The 18,046-nt window shown below is 47.4% G+C and overlaps 1 protein-coding gene across 11 annotated transcripts in view; it reads left to right on the top strand.

Moving 5' to 3' along the window:
- The window catches only part of fhip1b (FHF complex subunit HOOK interacting protein 1B), a 118,716-nt gene extending 101,480 nt beyond the window's left edge, over positions 1 to 17,236 (top strand). For 10 of the 11 annotated variants that reach the window (XM_078544930.1, XM_078544927.1, XM_078544925.1 and 7 more), the window contains exons 9-12: positions 7,905 to 9,185; positions 12,567 to 12,745; positions 14,898 to 15,060; positions 16,411 to 17,236. In XM_078544930.1, the coding sequence (XP_078401056.1) occupies positions 7,905 to 9,185; positions 12,567 to 12,745; positions 14,898 to 15,060; positions 16,411 to 16,706 (1,919 nt within the window). In that variant the 3' untranslated portion in view covers positions 16,707 to 17,236. Of the gene's footprint in view, positions 1 to 7,904; positions 9,186 to 12,566; positions 12,746 to 14,897; positions 15,061 to 16,410 lie in introns of those variants that run through there. The other variant, XM_078544935.1, reaches the window with a different exon arrangement.
- The last annotated feature ends 810 nt before the right edge of the window (positions 17,237 to 18,046 follow it).

Genomic DNA, 18,046 nt, shown 5'->3' with positions numbered 1-18,046 from the left:
AGAACAAAGTTGATGTTTCGAGTCCTCATGACCCTTCAACAGAACTGAGTAAAATTAGGAGAGGGGTGAAATATAAGCTGGTTTAAGGTGGGGGGGGTGGGGGAGGAGAGAAGTGTGGGGGGTGATTGTAGGGACAAGCAAGCAGTGATAGGAGCAGATAATCAAAAGATGTCTCAGACAAAGGAACAAAGAGGTGTTGAAGGTGGTGATATCTAATCGAATGTGCTAATTAAGAATGGATGGCAGGACACTCAAGGTACAGCTCTAGTGGGGGTGGGGTGAAATAAGACTAACAGGGCATGAAAGGTATAGATTTAAAAATAATGGAAGTAGGTGGGAAAAGAAAAATCTATATAAACTATTGGAAAAACAAAAGGCAGGGGGAAGAAACGGAAAGGGGGTGGGGATGGAGGAGGGAGTTCAAGATCTAAAGTTGTTGAATTCAATATTCAGTCCGGAAGGCTGTAAAGTGCCTAGTCGGAAGATGAGGTGCTGTTCCTCCAGTTTGCGTTGAGCTTCACTGGAACAATGCAGCAAGCCAAGGATAGACATGTGGGCAAGAGAGCAGGGTGGAGTGTTAAAATGGCAAGCGACAGGGAGGTTTGGGTCTTTCTTGCAGACAGACCGCAGGTGTTCTGCAAAGCAGTCACCCAGTTTGCGTTTGGTCTCTCCAATGTAGAGGAGACCGCATTGGGAGCAACGAATGCAGTAGACTAAGTTGGGGGAAATGCAAGTGAAATGCTGCTTCACTTGAAAGGAGTGTTTGGGCCCTTGGACGGTGAGGAGAGAGGAAGTGAAGGGGCAGGTGTTGCATCTTTTGCGTATGCATGGGGAGGTGCCGTAGGTGGGGGTTGAGGAGTAGGGGGTGATGGAGGAGTTGGCCAGGGTGTCCCGGAGGGAACGATCCCTGCGGAATGCTGCCGGGGGGGGTGAAGGGAAGATGTGTTTGGTGGTGGCATCATGCTGGAGTTGGCGGAAATGGCGGAGGATGATCCTTTGAATGCGGAGGCTGGTGGGGTGATAAGTGAGGACAAGGGGGACCCTATCATGTTTCTGGGGGGGAGGAGAAGGTGTGAGGGCAGATGCGCGGGAGATGGGCCGGACACGGTTGAGGGCCCTGTCAACGACTGTGGGTGGAAAACCTCGGTTAAGGAAGAAGGAGGACATGTCAGAGGAACTGTTTTTGAAGGTAGCATCATCAGAACAGATGCGACGGAGGCGAAGGAACTGAGAGAATGGGATGGAGTCCTTACAGGAAGCGGGGTGTGAGGAGCTGTAGTCGAGATAGCTGTGGGAGTCGGTAGGCTTGTAATGGATATTGGTGGACAGTCTATCACCAGAAATTGAGACAGAGAGGTCAAGGAAGGGAAGGGAAGTGTCAGAGATGGACCATGTGAAAATGATGGAGGGGTGGAGATTGGAAGCAAAATTAATAAATTTTTCCAGGTCCCGACGAGAGCATGAAGCACCACCGAAGCAATCATCGATGTACCGGAGAAAGAGTTCTGGGAGGGGGCTGGAGTAGGACTGGAACAAGGAATGTTCCACATACCCCATAAAGAGACAGGCATAGCTGGGGCCCATGCAGGTACCCATAGCCACACCTTTTATTTGGAGGAAGTGAGAGGAGTTAAAGGAGAAATTGTTCAGTGGGAGAACAAGTTCAGCCAGACAGAGGAGTATAGTGGTGGATGGGGATTGTTGGGGCCTCTGTTCGAGGAAGAAGCTAAGAGCCCTCAGACCATCCCGGTGGGGGATGGAGGTGTAAAGAGGGATTGGACGTCCATGGTGAAGAGGAGGCGGTTGGGGCCAGGGAACTGGAAATTGTTGATGTGATGTAAGGTGTCAGAGGAATCATGGATGTAGGTGGGAAGGGACTGGACAAGGGGAGAGAGAAGGGAGTCAAGATAACGAGAAATGAGTTCTGTGGGGCAGGAACAGGCTGACACGATTGGTCTGCCGGGACAGTCCTGTTTGTGGATTTTGGGTAAGAGGTAGAAGCAGGCCATCCGAGGTTGGGGGACTATCAGGTTGGAAGCTGTGGGAGGAAGATCTCCAGAGGAGATGAGGTCAGTGACAGTCCTGGAAACAATGGCTTGATGTTCAGTGGTGGGGTCATGGTCCAGGGAAGGTAGGAGGAAGTGTCTGCGGGTTGACGCTCAGCCTCCGCGAGGTAGAGGTCAGTGCGCCAGACAACAACAGCACCACCCTTGTCAGCAGGTTTGATGACAATGTTAGGGTTGGACCTGAGAGAACGGAGTGCAGTAAGTTCAGAGAGAGACAGATTAGAATGGGTGAGAGGAGCAGAGAAATTGAGACGACTGATGTCACGCCGACAGTTCTCAATGAAAAGATCAAGAGAAGGTAAGAATCCAGAGGGAGGGGTCCAGGTAGAGGGAGAATATTGGAGGTGGCTAAAAGGATCCGTTGAACGGGGAGAGGACTCCTGCCCAAAGAAGTGAGCACGGAGACGAAGACGGCGGAAGAAGAGTTCAGCATCATGCCGAGCCCAAAATTCATTGAGATGAGGGCGTAAGGGTATGAAACTAAGTCCTTTGCTGAGCACTGAACATTCAGCTCAACGCAAACTGGAGGAATAGCACCTCATCTCCCGACTAGGCACTTTACAGCCTTCCGGACTGAATTTTGAATTCAACAACTTTAGATCTTGAACTTCCTCCTCCATCCCCACCCACTTTCCGTTTCTTCCCCCTCCCTTGTGTTTTTTTCCAATAGTTTATATAGATTTTTCTTTTCCCACCTATTTCCATTATTTTTAAATCTATACCTGTAATGCCCTGTCTTTCCACCCCACCCCCACTAGAGCTATCTGTACCTTGTGTGTCCTGCCATCCATTCTTAATTAGCACATTCTTTTAGATAATATCACTACCTTCAACACCTCTTTCTTTTGTCTGTGACATCTTTTGATTATCTGCTCCTATCACTGCTTGCTTGTCCCTACAACCACCCCCCCCCTCCACTTCTCTCTCTCTCTCTCTCTCCACCCCCCCCCGCCACCTTAAACCAGCTTATATTTCACCCCTCTCCTAATTTTACTCCGTTCTGTTGAAGGGTCATGAGGACTCGAAACGTCAACTTTGTTCTTCTCCGCCGATGCTGCCAGACCTGCTGAGTTTTTCCAGATAATTCTGCTTTTGTCCCCTCAGAATCTTATTAGTTTCAATAAGATCTCCTCTTGTTCTTCTAAACTCCAATAGTATAGGACTAGCCTGTCCAACCTTTCTTCATAAACAACAAATACTTTCATCCCAGGAATGAGTCTAGTGAACCTTCACTGAACTGCTTCCAATGCAAGTAGATCCCTCCTTAAGTAAGGAGTCCAAAACTGCACCCTTTTAGTTGTGATTGCCATCACTTACAATAAAAGCCAACATTCCCTTTCTTTCTTAATCACTTGCTGTACCTGTATGTGGACTTTTTGTGATTTATGTTCTAGGACACCCAGATCCCTCTGTACCACAGTATTCTGCAGTCTCTCTCCATTTAAATAATATTCTGCTTTTCTATTCTTCCTACCAAAGTGGACAAGTTCTCATTTTCCCATATTATACTCCACCTGACATATTTTTGCCCACTCACTTAACCTGTCTAGTTCCTTTTGCAGACTCTTTGTATCCTTCTCCCAACTTGCTTTCCTACCTATTTTGTATCATCAGCAAATTTGACTACAATGCAGTCAGTCTCTTCATCCAAGTCATTAACATAGATTGTAAATAGTTGAGGCCCCAGCACTGATCGCCGTGGCACTCCACTGGTTACATCTTGCTATCCAAAAATGACCCATTTATCACTATTCTTTGCTTTCTGTTAGCCAACCAACCCTCTATCCATATTCATATGTTACACCATGAGCTCTTAACTTACGTAATAACCTTTGATATGACACCTTATTGAATTCCTTGTGGAGATCCAAATACACCACATCTACTGGTTCCCCTTTTATCCACCTTGCTTGTTATATCCTCAAAGAACTCTAATAAATTTGTCAAACACAATTTCATTTCCACAAAACCATGTTGACACTTCCTGATTATGATTCTCTAAATGTTCTGCTATTATCTCCTTAATAATAGATTCTACTTTTTTTCCACATGACGGGTGCTAGATTTGGCCTATAGTTTCCTGCTCTGTCTCCCTCTTTTCTTAGATAGAGTTGTTACATTTGCAATTTTCCAATCTGCTGGGGCCCTCCCAGAATCTAAGGAATTTTTAAAGATTATAACCAATGCATCTGTTATTTCTGCCACTTCCTTTAGGACCATTGGATGAAGTCCATCAGGTTCAGGGAACATGTCTGCCTTTAGTCCCATTAGTTTTCCCTGTACTTTTTCTCTAGTGGTTGTGATTGTTTTAAGTTCCCTCCCCTTTGCCTCTCAATTTTCTCCTACTCCTGGGACTTTTTTGTGTCATCTATTGTGAAGACATACAAAATACTTGTTCAAATTCTCTGCCATTTCCTTGTTTTTGGTTATTAATTGCCCAGTCTTACCCTCTAGGAGACCAACACTTTAGCTAAAATAAAAGCAAAATACTGCAGATGCTGGAAACCTGAAATAAAAACAGAAAGTGCTGTTGAGACTCAGCAGGTCTGATAGCATCTGAGGAGAGCGAACAGAGTTAACATTTCCAGTCCGGATGACTCTTCTTCAAAACAGGTTTGGAACCATTCTGAAGAAAGGTTGTATTGGACGCGAAACGTTAAGTGTTTGTCTCTCCACAGATGCTGCCAGACCAGCTGAGTTTTTCCAGCAGTTTCTGTTTTTACTATTTACTTTAGCTACTCTCTTCCTTTTTATATACTTGTACACAGCAGCTCAGCTCAGCTCTCCAATCATAATATCCAACCATTTCTTAAATGATTCCAATGATTTTGACCCATGTCCCAGTTTTCCAACTATACTGATGGGTCTGTTGTGCTTCCTTACCCACATAATGGATTTTAGCAGGGCAAGGACCTCTGAAGTGCCATCTCAATGTTTGTATACTAAAGAAGTGAGGAAAGACTTGCATTTCTATAGCACCTTTCACCACCTCAGGATGTCACAACAAAGTCTCCCAAACAGTAATATGATAATGACCAGATATCTGTTTCACTCATGTTAGTTATGGGGATAAATATCAGCCCTGTCCACTGGGGAAAACTCCCCCGGCCTGATAGATCTCAGAATCCCATGTACTGAAGAGACTTAAGCTTATTCTGTGACTATCAGCCACTACTGAGTGACCGAGTGACTGAGGTAATGTCCGTCCTCCATCTTGTGGCCAAAACATGGTATTACAGGAATTTCAAAACATGGACAACTCTGAGTTCCTCATCAAAAACAGAATTACCTGGAAAAACTCAGCAGGTCTGGAAGCATCGGCGGAGAAGAAAAGAGTTGACATTTCGAGTCCTCATGACCCTTCAACAGGACTAAGGTGGGGGGGCGGGTGGGGGGGGAGAGAAGTTTGGTGCGGGGGGGTGGTGGTTGTAGGGACAAGCAAGCAGTGATAGGAGCAGATAATCAAAAGATGTCACAGATAAAGGAACAAAGAGGTGTAAAAGGTGGTGATATTATCTAAGAGAATGTGCTAATTAAGAATGGATGGCAGGACACGCAAGGTACAGCTCTAGTGGGGGTGGGGTGGAAAGACTGACAGGGCATTACAGGTATAGATTTAAAAATAATGGAAATATGTGGGAAAAGAAAAATCTATATAAATTATTGGAAAAAACAAAAGGGAGGGGGAAGAAATGGAAAGTGGGTGGGGATGGAGGAGGGAGTTCAAGATCTAAAGTTGTTGAATTCAATATTCAGTCCGGAAGGCTGTAAAGTGCCTAGTCGGAAGATGAGGTGCTGTTCCTCCAGTTTGCGTTGGGCTTCACTGGAACAATGCAGCAAGTCAAGGACAGACATGTGGGCAAGAGAGCAGAGTGGAGTGTTAAAATGGCAAGCGACAGGGAGGTTTGGGTCTTTCTTGCGGACAGACCACAGGTGTTCTGCAAAGCGGTCGCCCAGTTTGCGTTTGGTCTCTCCAATGTAGAGGAGACCGCATTGGGAGCAACGAATGCAGTATACTAAGTTAGGGGAAATGCAAGTGAAATGCTGCTTCACTTGAAAGGAGTGTTTGGGCCCTTGGCCCTCTCCGCCGATGCTGCCAGACCTGCTGAGTTTTTACAGGTAATTCTGTTTTTGTTTTGGATTTCCAGCATCCGCAGTAGTTTTTTGTTTTTATCTCTGAGTTCCTCACGTCCGGACTCTTTGATGGAATGCTCAATCACTGTCCTTTGCTTTGTTACCTTCTGGTGACATTGCTCTTCACAGCTCTTTGTTTGGCTGATACTAAAAGCAGTTTCTGTTAACCTGAGTTGCATTGCTATTGTCAGTGGATGAAAATTGGGCACCCATTTTTACATTTGATGTCACAGAATCACAGTGCAGAAGAGGCCCTTCGGCCCATCGAGTCTGCGCTAACACGTGAGAAACACCTGACCTACCTAATCCCATTTACCAGCACTTGGCCCATAGCCTTGAATGTTATGACGTGCCAAGTGCTCATCCAGGTACTTTTTAAAGGATGTGAGGCAACCCGCCTCCACCACCCTCCCAGGCAGTGCATTCCAGACCATCACCACCCTCTGGGTAAAAAGGTTTTTCCTCATATCCCCACTAAACCTCTTACCCCTCACCATGAACTTATGTCCCCTTGTGACTGACCCTTCAACTAAGGGGAACAACTGCTCCCTATCCACCCTATCCATGCCCCTCATAATCTTGTACACCTCGATCAAGTCGCCCCTCAGTCTTCTCTGCTCCAACGAAAACAACCCCAAGTCTATTCAACCTCTCTTCATAACTTAAATGCTTCATCCCAGGCAACATCCTGGTGAATCTCCTCTGCACCCCCTCCAGTGCAATCACATTCTTCCTATAATGTGGGCTTCGCTGGCTGGGCCAGCATTTATTGCCCATCCCTAGTTGCCCTTGAGAAGGTGGTGTTGAGCTGCCTTCTTGAACCGCTGCAGTTCATGTGGTGTAGGTACACCCACAGTGCTGTTAGGAAGGGAGTTCCAGGGTTTTGACAGTGAAGGAATGGTGATATATTTCCAAGTCAGGGTGGTGAGTGACTTGGAGGGGAACTTCCAGGTGGTGGTGTTCCCATCTATCTGCTGCCCTTGTCCTTCTAGATGGTAGTGGTTGTGGGTTTGGAAGGTGCTGTCTAAGGAGCCTTGGTGAATTCCTGCAGTGCATCTTGTAGATGGTACACACTGCTGCTACTGTGCATCGGTGGTGGAGGAAGTGAATGTTTGTGGATATGGTGCCAATCAAGCCGATTGCTTTGTCCTGGACGGTGTCAAGCTTCTTGAGGGTTGTGGGAGCTGCATTCATCCAGGCAATTGGGGGGTATTCCATCACACTCCTGACTTGTGCCCTTGTAAATGGTGGACAGGCATTGGGGAGTCAGGAGGTGAGTTACTCATCGCAGGATTCTTAGCCTCTGACCTGCTGTTGTAGCCACAGTATTTATGTGGCTGGTCCAGTTCAGTTTCTGGTCAATGGTGACCCCCAGGATGTTGGTGATGGGGATTAAGCCCATTCACCAAACTTGTGAACTCCACCACCCAGAAGGATGAGGGCTGCAGATGGGGTTTAGCTTCCTAGTGACACCCAGATCCCCAAGATTGAATTTTTCTGAAACATGTTTGTAAAGTTCTTCTGGAGGTCCTAAAGTTGTGAAAGGTGCTATAGAAATGTGAGTTATTCTTTCTTTTCAATTTACTAATTCTATATTTATTGTTAAACTCTCCTGCTATTGCCAGATGTGAGAGACACTGGGAAAGCCGGATGCTGTGGCTTCATGGATCTTTGTATACTCACTATCTTCTTGTGTGTCTGCAGCTCACGGGAGTCCAAGTGTCGACACCTCATCTGTGACCGCTGCAATGCCCAAGCCCTCGACCCCTGCCCGCATTGCACTATTCATGAGGCAACAGAGCACGGGCTCCGACGTAGTCAACCCACCCCGATCGCCAGGAGGGCCGGTGACAGAATCTCCCGCCTGCAGCCCTGCCCACAGCAGGTGGGAGGATGTGTCTGAGCTGGACTCTAACTATCTGGAATACCTACGAGATGCTCGCCGTCACATCGACCGCTGTGTCAGAGCCTGCGGCAAGTGGTCAGCACCCTATGATGGACAGGAGCCCGATCCTCGCAACGTTCTGCCCATTCCATTTGACGCCAATGCCATCAACCCACACATGGATCATTTCGGTCTAGAACAGCATCGGGAAAGTTTCCATGTTCAAAATCAAGTCCGGATCAAAGCAGACACCCCTGCCAAGAATGATGGGCTAGAAAATGGTGACTGGGATGTGAAGTACAACAAACGCAACATCATCGTCACTCCCCAGACCAAGAAACGGAGCCTGCAGAGAGAAGCAGGGCCAACCAACCCAGAGCTCCAGCTGGTCACCTCTTCCTCCTCCATTAACCACAGTGAGCGAGGTGGCAGTGAGCTATGGGTGGCTGAAGACTGGACTGACAGTAAATATGGCAACTCCTTGCTGAACGGGTGTCGAGAGGAAAACGCGGCTCAGAAGCTGCCCGGAGTCTTGGAGCGCAGTGAGAATTGCCTGATGGTCAAGAAAGTTCGGAGGGACATGCCTGAGGGAAACTGCCTGAAGATGGAGGAGCGAGTGACTAAGGACAGGAAAGGAATGTCGGCATCAGGAGAGGCTCCGGAGAATCTGGGAAAGGAAGATTGCCGACTCCCGGGATCAGCTGCGGTGGAAGACAGAACAGTGCCTGAGAGTAAGCCTGAGGGTGCATCCATCAGTCATCAGCCCCTAGCAGGCTCTGAATCCATTGACCGTCTGATAGACGAGCTGCTAGACCGGGCGCCAACAGAGGCCAATGGGAAGGGACTCAATGTGGAGAAATTCACAGAAGAGCTGCGGGAGATGGAGGCTCGGATGGGAGGCCGGTGCCGCGTGGAGGAGAGGATGAGAGACGGAGGGGATCTGCAGTCTGAGGATGAGGAAGATGAGGAGAACGAGAGTCCCTCCTTGCATCACAACAATTGGCCAGCAGCCTGTGGGAGTCGGGCTTCAGTGAGAGCCGAGCCCCAGCTAATGGTCAGCCCTGAGCGAGCCGGGCAAACACAGGGTCAGCCTTTCACAGGTAGGAGTGTGATGGCCAAGGACAAGGCAAGCAATTTATTGCTAAACCTTGTTAAATCACTGGCTCAACCCCAGCTAGAATTGTCCAATTCTGGGCCCCACACTTTAGGAAGGATGTCAGGGCCTTAGAGAGGGTGTCGAGGAGATTTACTAGAATAGTACCAGGGATGAGGGACTTCAGTTAATGTGGAGAGACTGGATAAATTGGGATTATTCTCCCTAGAGCAGAGAAGGATAAGGAGAGATTTAATAGAGGTGTTTTGATACAGCAAACAGGGAGAAGTGACAGTAACAGTCCAGTGACATTACCATTACTCCACCGTCTCCCCTGTCTGCACCAGCAGTCTACCATTTCCATTACCATTACTCCACCGTCTCCCCTGTCTGCAACTGCAGTCTACCATTTCCATTACCATAACGCCACTGTCTCCCCCAGCAGTCTACCATTTCCATTACGATTACTCCCCCGTCTCCCCCAGCAGTCTACCATTCCATTACCATAACGCCACCGTCTCCCCCGTCTGCACCAGCAGTCTACCATTTCCATTACCATTACTCCACCGTCTCCCCCAGCAGTCTACCATTTCCATTACCATTACTCCACCGTCTCCCCCAGCAGTCTACCATTTCCATTACCATTACTCCACCGTCTCCCCCAGCAGTCTACCATTTCCATTACCATTACTCCACCGTCTCCCCCAGCAGTCTACCATTACCATTACTCCACCGTCTCCTCTGTCTGCACCCGCAGTGTACCATTTCCATTACCATTACTCCACCGTCTCCCCTGTCTGCACCAGCAGTCTACCATTTCCATTACAATTACTCCACCGTCTCCCCTGTCTGCACCAGCAGTCTACCATTTCCATTACCATAACGCCACCATCTCCCCCGTCTCCCCCAGCAGTCTACCATTTCCATTACCATAACGCCACCGTCTCCCCCAGCGGCCTACCATTTCCATTACCATAACGCCACCGTCTCCCCTGTCTGCACCAGCAGTCTACCATTTCCATTACCATAACGCCACCGTCTCCCCCGTCTCCCCCAGCAGTCTACCATTTCCATTACCATAACGCCACCGTCTCCCCCGTCTGCACCAGCAGTCTACCATTTCCTACATTCATCCCCTCTGAGCACCCAGTCAGTGTGACAGTTCTGCTGTCACTGTGTTGTCCAGGCTGTGGCCCAGACAGCCTTTCCCCTGACCCACTGCATGAAAGACTGGACAGTGCCTAGAATCTTACAACACAGGAAGAGACCATTCTGCCCATCATGATCGTGCTGGTACTTTGAAAGAGTGATAATTTTAGCCCCATTCCTGCCGGCTCCTTCCGCATAGCCCTGAAAATTTTCCCTTTCAACTATTTACCCAATTCCTTTTAGAAAGTTATTAATGAGTTTGCTTCCATCGCCCTTTCAGGCAGCGCCTTCCAGATCACAACAACTCGCGGGGTCAAAAGAAAATCTCCTCATCTCTCTCTCTCTCTCTGGTTCTTTTCCCGATTCCCTTCAATCTGTGTCCCTCTGGTTACCGACCCTCCTACCACTGGAAACACTTTCTCCCTACTTGTTGTATCAAAACACTGAAATGAAATGCTTTGACTAAACCTCCCCATAACCTCCTCTATTCCCAGGAGAATGATCCAGGCTCCCCCGGTCCCTCTATCAATAGACTGCTGAGTATTTCCAGCATTTTCTGTTTTTATTTCAGTGAGCCAGCATCCGCAGTATTTTGTTTTTATATTGATAGATTTTTATTGGCTAAGGGTATCAAGAGATTTGGAGCAATGATGGAGTTAAGATGCAAATCAGCCATGGTCCAATTTAATAGCAGACCAGGTTTGAGGGACTGAATGGACTCCTCCTGTTCCTTCACCAGTTCTAATGTTAAACTGCTCAAGAGTGTGCGGTTACCGAGGAGATGATTAGTGCAGTAAACATACACACTGCTGGGTGAATTCTGGAAACTTAGGTTATATCTCATCACAGAACTCCACCAATCACACTCTGATGGAGGTTTTACCCTGTCACCCACCCCCCCAGGGCCCGTGTGCTGGTCAGTACATTCCCACAAAATTGGCCAGAGCACCCTTTTATGTGAAAGATTCATGTGTGTGTGAGACCAGAACAAATAAAAACACAGAAATAAAAACAGGAAATGTTGGAAAAACTCAGCAGGTGTAACAGCTTCTATGGAGAGAGAAACAAAGTTAACGTTTCAAGTCTGCATTGACTCTTCAAGCTCTGAAGAAGAGTCATACGGACTCAAAACATTAACTCGATTTCTCTCCCCACAGATGCTGTCAGACCTGCTGAGTTTTTCGAGCAATTTCTGTTTTTATTTCAGATTTCTAGCATCCGCAATATTTTGCTTTTAAATTAAAACACAGGGTCAGTTACTTATTCCAACCGGTGCACTCTTCTCAAACCTAACTCTGTCTCTCTCACTCACTCTCTCACTTTCCTTCACCTCTTCTCTCACTCTTCCTGTCTTTGCCTGTCTCTGTAAGTCCTGATCTTGAGAGTTGCTTAGTTAAGAAGGCCCTTACTCGTTCACTCACCTCATACTCTCTCGTTTTCTCTCGTTTCCCTCTTCTGTCTCTGTATGTCTCTTTCAATTTCTGCCACTAGATGTTTCATGTATTTCTCACACGGATCTCTCTTTCTCTCTACACCCCCAGCCCCTGAGAGTTCTCTATTTCAGGCTGTGATTTCTGAAGAGTTAGATCTCAGGTATTGATTAAATTGTCTTTCTGTCTCTGTACCGTATCCAGCTTGCTCTCTCGCTCTGTCTCTCTCTGCGTGTTGACTGAGTCTGTGCTCTCTCGGATGTCGATGATCTCTGTCTCTCTAACTCTCTTTCTACCTCTCTCGCTCTGTATTTCTGTCCCTCTTTTTGTCTTTTTCTCTTACTGCCACTCTCTGTGGTGTTATTTCTGTACTCTCTCTTAGATGTTGATGGTCTCTGTCTCTCTCTCTCTCTGTTTTTCTCTGTCTTTCTCTCTTTGTGTCCCTGGCTCCTGCTTTCTGTCTCTCTCTCTCTCTCTCCCTAACTCCCTCTATGTCTTTTTGTCTTTGTCCTTTTGGCGTGTGTTCTTTCTTTCTGTGACTTTCCTTCTCTCTCTGTCTAGCTTTTCCGTTCTCCTTCCAACTCTCTCTCTTGCTCTCAGACTCTCTTCCTGACTCTGTCTCTTTTTGTCTCTGTGATGAGTTAGGTTGTGAGCTGTCTCTCAGATGTTGAAGACCTCCCTCTCTGTCAGTCTCTGGTGAGTTAGGTTGTGAGCTGTCTCTCAGATGTTGAAGACCTCCCTCTCTGTCTGTCTCTGGTGAGTTAGTCTGTTCTCTCGGATGTTGACGGCCCTCTGTCTCTCCCCTCCAGGTTCGTTTATCGCTGTTCTGTTTGCCAAGCTGGAAAATATGTTACAGAACTCGCTCTACGTCAATTTCTTACTAACTGGAATTATTGCACAGCTAGCTTGTTACCCCCAACCCCTCCTCCGCTCCTTCCTGCTCAACACCAACATGGTATTCCAACCCAGTGTCAAGTCTCTCATTCAGGTACGATCCCACTACACTGAGCATTCATTTATAAAGCTACCTCAAACCGGCCGATTAACACGTCTGTCAACTGAGTGTATTAGATCCAAGACGTGGTTTGGTAGTTTTAATTGTAATTTAAGTTCCTGAAAGTATTCAATCGAGTAGATGTAGAGAAGTTGTTTCCAGTCGTCAGGGGAGCATCAATATAAGAGAGTCACTAATAAATCCAATCGGGAATTCAGGAAAAACTTCTTTACCCAGAGAGTGGGGAGGATGTGGAACTCGCTACTACAGGGAGTGGTAAGGTAAACTGTAAAGGTGTATTTAAAGGGAAAGCTGGATAAATGCATGAGGGAGAAAGGAATAGAAGGATATAGTGATGGGGGGGGGTGGGGGGGTGAAAAGGGGTAAGAGGAGGTTCATGTGGAACATTAAAGCCAGCAGAGACCAGCTGGGCCGAATGGACTGTTTCTGTGCTTTTTGTTCCATGTCATTCCACTTCAGGAGCTGACCGTGATGATTTGAACATTCCCCCTGTCTGCTGGCTCCCTGAGCCAATGTGATATGAATTTGTCCATCTCAGTCTAGTTTATAGTGGGCACAGATCCACAGCCTGTGCATCCAGCAATGATACATAGTACCATTGTTCAGAAACCTGGGCATCAACCTAATGTCAGCATTGATTCCAGCCAACAGGCCCCCTCACCTTGTGTGTGTGTTGTGATCACCGTGATTATACCACAGTCTCTGACTCTGACACCGTGCTATTAAACATTAGAGAAAGATGTGAAGGCTCATCCCTCCTGTCTTCCAGCCACTCCCCTGAAACTTGGCTCATATTGTAGCTCCTAAATCAGATCAAGGAACCACAACTAAACCAGGCAGCGTGAGCAAGAGGCAGAGGTGGACTTTGGTCTCAGGCTGTGCAGTGTAATACACTGGCTTGAACTCCAGCTCCTAACAGTACTAAAACATTGGGCTGGGTGTAGGGGAGGGGACTGAAGGAGTTGTCAAAAGTTCAGTTTTATGTGGAGTTTGGGGTTTTACAATGCAAAGTTTTAAGAATAGATTGAATCCTTTGCTAAACTGAATGAAGCAAAATGAGCTCATCAGCCATTTTGTAGGAGGCTGGACTTGATTCCGGGTCCACAGGTTGAAAGGTCAGAGTGTCACCCACACACTGTCCAAAATGACAACGAGTAACTAGTATTAATGCAGTGAAGAAAGAAAGCTGGGGTGTGGGGAGGAATTGTATTTACATAGCCCTCCTTCAATATCTCATTCATCTTCTGAAAAGGTTTGCATGCAATTAATTACCAGCAAGATCCCATAAATGGTAACAAGTTCAATAAGCAGTTAGGATTTTTTTCTAAGTTGGGATAAAGTGTTAATGGATAGACTTGCATTTCTGTAACATTTTTCACAATGTCAGAACGTCCAAAGCGTTTGCAACCAAAGAAGTACAGTCACAGACCGATGGCTAAGACAGCAGCAAACTCTCTTTTACTTGTTGAATGACAACACAAGTTTTATTTACAGATGGGGCCTTGGTTTAACATCTCATCAAAAAACAGTATGTCTGATAGTGCAACACTCTCTAAATACAGTCCTTCTGAAGTGCAGCGTTCCCTCAGTATTGATCCTCCGACAGTGCAGCGCTCCATCAGTGCTGACCCTCCGACAGTGCAGCGCTCCCTCAGTACTGACCCTCCGACAGTGCAGCACTCCCTCAGTACTGACCCTCCGACAGTGCAGCGCTCCCTCAGTGCTGACCCTCTGACAGTGCAGCACTCCCTCAGTACTGCAGTAGGATGTCAGCCTAGATTTTGTGATCCAGTCTTTGGAATGGGATTAAAACCCATGACTTTCTGACTCTGAGGTGAGAGTCCTACTCACTGACCCATGCCCGACGCAAAGTTGGTACCATAAGATAGTGATTAGAACTGCAAATCCTGGCTGACATTTTCTGCCTTGTTTCTCCTGTGAGGACTGAGGCGAATTGTAGCCCCATCCCCATTGCCGACAGAACCTGGACTGGGTATCAGTGCTGAGGTCTCTGTAGCAGTTTATCAGGCTAACCGGGCATCTCTACACTTTCTGTACTCACAAACTTCAATTCCATTGTTTGAAGCCTTTTTCATGACACAACCTTTGACCTCTCGCCTCTCAGGTACTTGGGTCAGTGAAGAGCAAGATTGAAATGTTCGCAGCCACTCAGGAAGACTTTCCTATGATGCTGTGCAAGGCCAGGAAATATTTAATCGCTAGAGGGAAACTCGATTGGTCGGAATCCCCTAACTCTGTTCCTCCACTGCGACGCTCCGAGAATCTGGGTAAACCTTACTCTTCACTTTGCTTCCTTTCCTGTTCCTTAATGCCATAAGCCCAGGTCTAACTGGATCAAGAATGCCTGGTTGGTGGGACAGGATTCGGGATTCGACACTATCGGTTCCCACCCTACAAGACAGTTAAACAGTTAGATCATTTGTTCCTGTTCAGAGTATGTGTATTTTTATTCCGTGTACCTGTCTCCTGATCATCCTGTTCAGTCTCTCCCAATCCAGGATAATCTGGGTCAGTGTATCCCAATCTGAGATCTTCCTGTTCAGTGTTCCCGAGCCCAGACCTGGTAAATCTCTAAACTTTCCAGGTCAGTGTAACCCAATCCTGGATAATCCGGTACATTGTACCCCTATTCTAGTTCAGAGTGTTCATTGAAATCGAATCCCATTCAGTGTGTCATTGTCCAGAATCATCTTGTTTGGTAGTTCTCCATCTTGGTTCTCCGTTTGCAGTGAATCAGAATCACAGATCCAGTCAGCAAGTGTGCAGGTGTGTTTAATCGGCAAGTGTGCGGGAGTGTTCAGTCATTGAGTGTGCGGGAGGCGCTTTCAGTCAGTGAGTGTGCGGGAGGCGCTTTCAGTCAGTGAGTGTGCGGGAGGCGCTTTCAGTCAGTGAGTGTGCGGGAGGCGCTTTCAGTCAGTGAGTGTGCGGGAGGCGCTTTCAGTCAGTGAGTGTGCGGGAGGCGCTTTCAGTCAGTGAGTGTGCGGGAGGCGCTTTCAGTCAGTGAGTGTGCGGGAGGCGCTTTCAGTCAGTGAGAGTGCGGGAGGCGCTTTCAGTCAGTGAGAGTGCGGGAGGCGCTTTCAGTCAGTGAGAGTGCGGGAGGCGCTTTCAGTCAGTGAGAGTGCGGGAGGCGCTTTCAGTCAGTGAGAGTGCGGGAGGCGCTTTCAGTCAGTGAGAGTGCGGGAGGCGCTTTCAGTCAGTGAGAGTGCGGGAGGCGCTTTCAGTCAGTGAGTGTGTGGGAGGCGCTTTCAGTCAGTGAGTGTGGGAGGCGCTTTCAGTCAGTGAGTGTGTGGGAGGCGCTTTCAGTCAGTGAGTGTGGGAGGCGCTTTCAGTCAGTGAGTGTGTGGGAGGCGCTTTCAGTCAGTGAGTGTGCGGGAGTGTTTAACCGGGGACTGTGCGGGAGTGTTTAAGCGGGGAGTGCGCGGGAGTGTTTAACCGGGGAGTGTGCGGGAGTGTTTAACCGGGGAGTGTGCGGGAGTGTTTAACCGGGAAGTGCTTTCAATGGGCGAGTGTGGGTGTGTTCAGTCGGCGAGTCTGCAAGTGAACTGTGTAGTCCTGTGTGTAACAGCACGGTTAGAACGATTGGGCATTTGATTGGACCTGTTTGTTAAATTTTTCAGTGAAGAGTCGGAAACCCTCCCTCGGTGAGCTGATCCTACGTCACACCAACAGTCCCACAAGGGCACGCCAGGCAGCACAGTTAGCTCTGCAGCACGTCCGAGAGGGGCAGGTCCTGCACGCACTTACCGGGAGCTCCATTTTCAAGAGTTCAGCGGAAAAGCAGAATGAGGCACTGCGGGTGAAGAACGCTGTTTACTGCTCACTTATCTTCTCCGAGTTCCTGAAAGAACTAGCGGCCATTGCTCAGGAGCACACTGTCACATCTCCCTTCTTACTTGATGACAAGGAGGAATGACAACTGGAGAATGTGGAGAACAGGAGCAGCTAGTCACCACACAGCACTCTCACTGGCCAGGAGTGTGGCAATGGGCTTCCTTGAATGGTCACCACGCGTTCCGGAATCTGTAAATAACACATCCAGCACTCCGACACATGGTGTTGCAGAAGTTCCGAACTTCATTCCAAAGAGCTGTTCATTGATATTTGGAAGCAGAATGTATTCCTCAGTATTTTCATCAGGTCTCCACAGTGTGCTGCTGATAGTGGTTCGCTCCAGTGCTTTCTGACTTATTGCTGAGACACGTCTCACACTGGGCATTGTGCAAAAAACAACCCTATAAACATCAACAACCCTATAAACATCCTCTCTCTGAACTGAGCTGCATGTCGGGAGAATGAGAGAGAGATCAATCCTCGGGAATATTGGATCAGGCTGCAGATCCAAAGAGACAGACACAAATTCTCACACCCATTTTATGGATGATGTAGTGCAGAGATTTCTGCTGTGTGTAAATGTCACAATATTTTTTTAAAAAAATGTTTCTCAAAGTTCATTTTAGTTTCTATTTTTAACACCAGTGCATGTCAATTTGATGGGAGTATAATTCTTCCTGGTTATCATTCTATCTATAACTTGCCTCCTACCCTGTGTGATCGATAACCCTCCAGAGTAGTGGGAGGTGGCAGCAGGGGTCCATCAATTTGGCAGAAATATTTAATGCCTCCCTACCAGGTCACTTATCTTAAGTAATTTAAACAAGCATCTAAATTGATATTTTGTACAGGTCAACTCTGCTCCAGAGCTGGTCCAAATGCCCCAAGAATTTAAAGACCCTTCTTCAACACATTAACCTGCTTTATATTGCTGCTCCTATATTCACTTGCACCTGGCAATGGAAGTAATTTGGAGGTGCCACTTTTGAAGCTGTGTTCTTTAGCCTCTTCCCTAGCTCCTGAAACTCTGCCTACAGGGCCTCAGATCTTTTTATTCCTACGTCAATGGTTTCATCATAGACTTCTTCCCCTCCCCCCTCAATATTCTGCTTCCATTCCATGACAATTCTTTATCCTGGCACCAGGATATAGTCACATGGAGAATAATCAGGCAACAGAGACTTTCAGAGTAGCCAAGTTTCATCTGTTTTTTTCCCCTGGTCACTCTCCAAGTGATTCCTGATTAATAATGGGCAACCAAGGATCGAACCTGAATGAGGAACTTGAAGAAATCAGTACAAATAAAATAGTACTAGAGAAACTCATGGGACTAAGTGGTGACTAATCCCCTGGACCTGTGGTTGTAAAAGGGGTAGCTGCAGAGATAGTGGGTGCATTAGTTTTGATCTTCCTGAATTCCTT

The sequence above is a fragment of the Cetorhinus maximus genome, chromosome 7 (genome assembly GCF_964194155.1).
Source record: "Cetorhinus maximus chromosome 7, sCetMax3.hap1.1, whole genome shotgun sequence".
Classification (NCBI taxonomy): Eukaryota; Metazoa; Chordata; class Chondrichthyes; order Lamniformes; family Cetorhinidae; genus Cetorhinus; species Cetorhinus maximus.
Note: the sequence above shows the minus strand (reverse complement) of the source record. Positions and strands in the feature narration are given on the sequence as shown.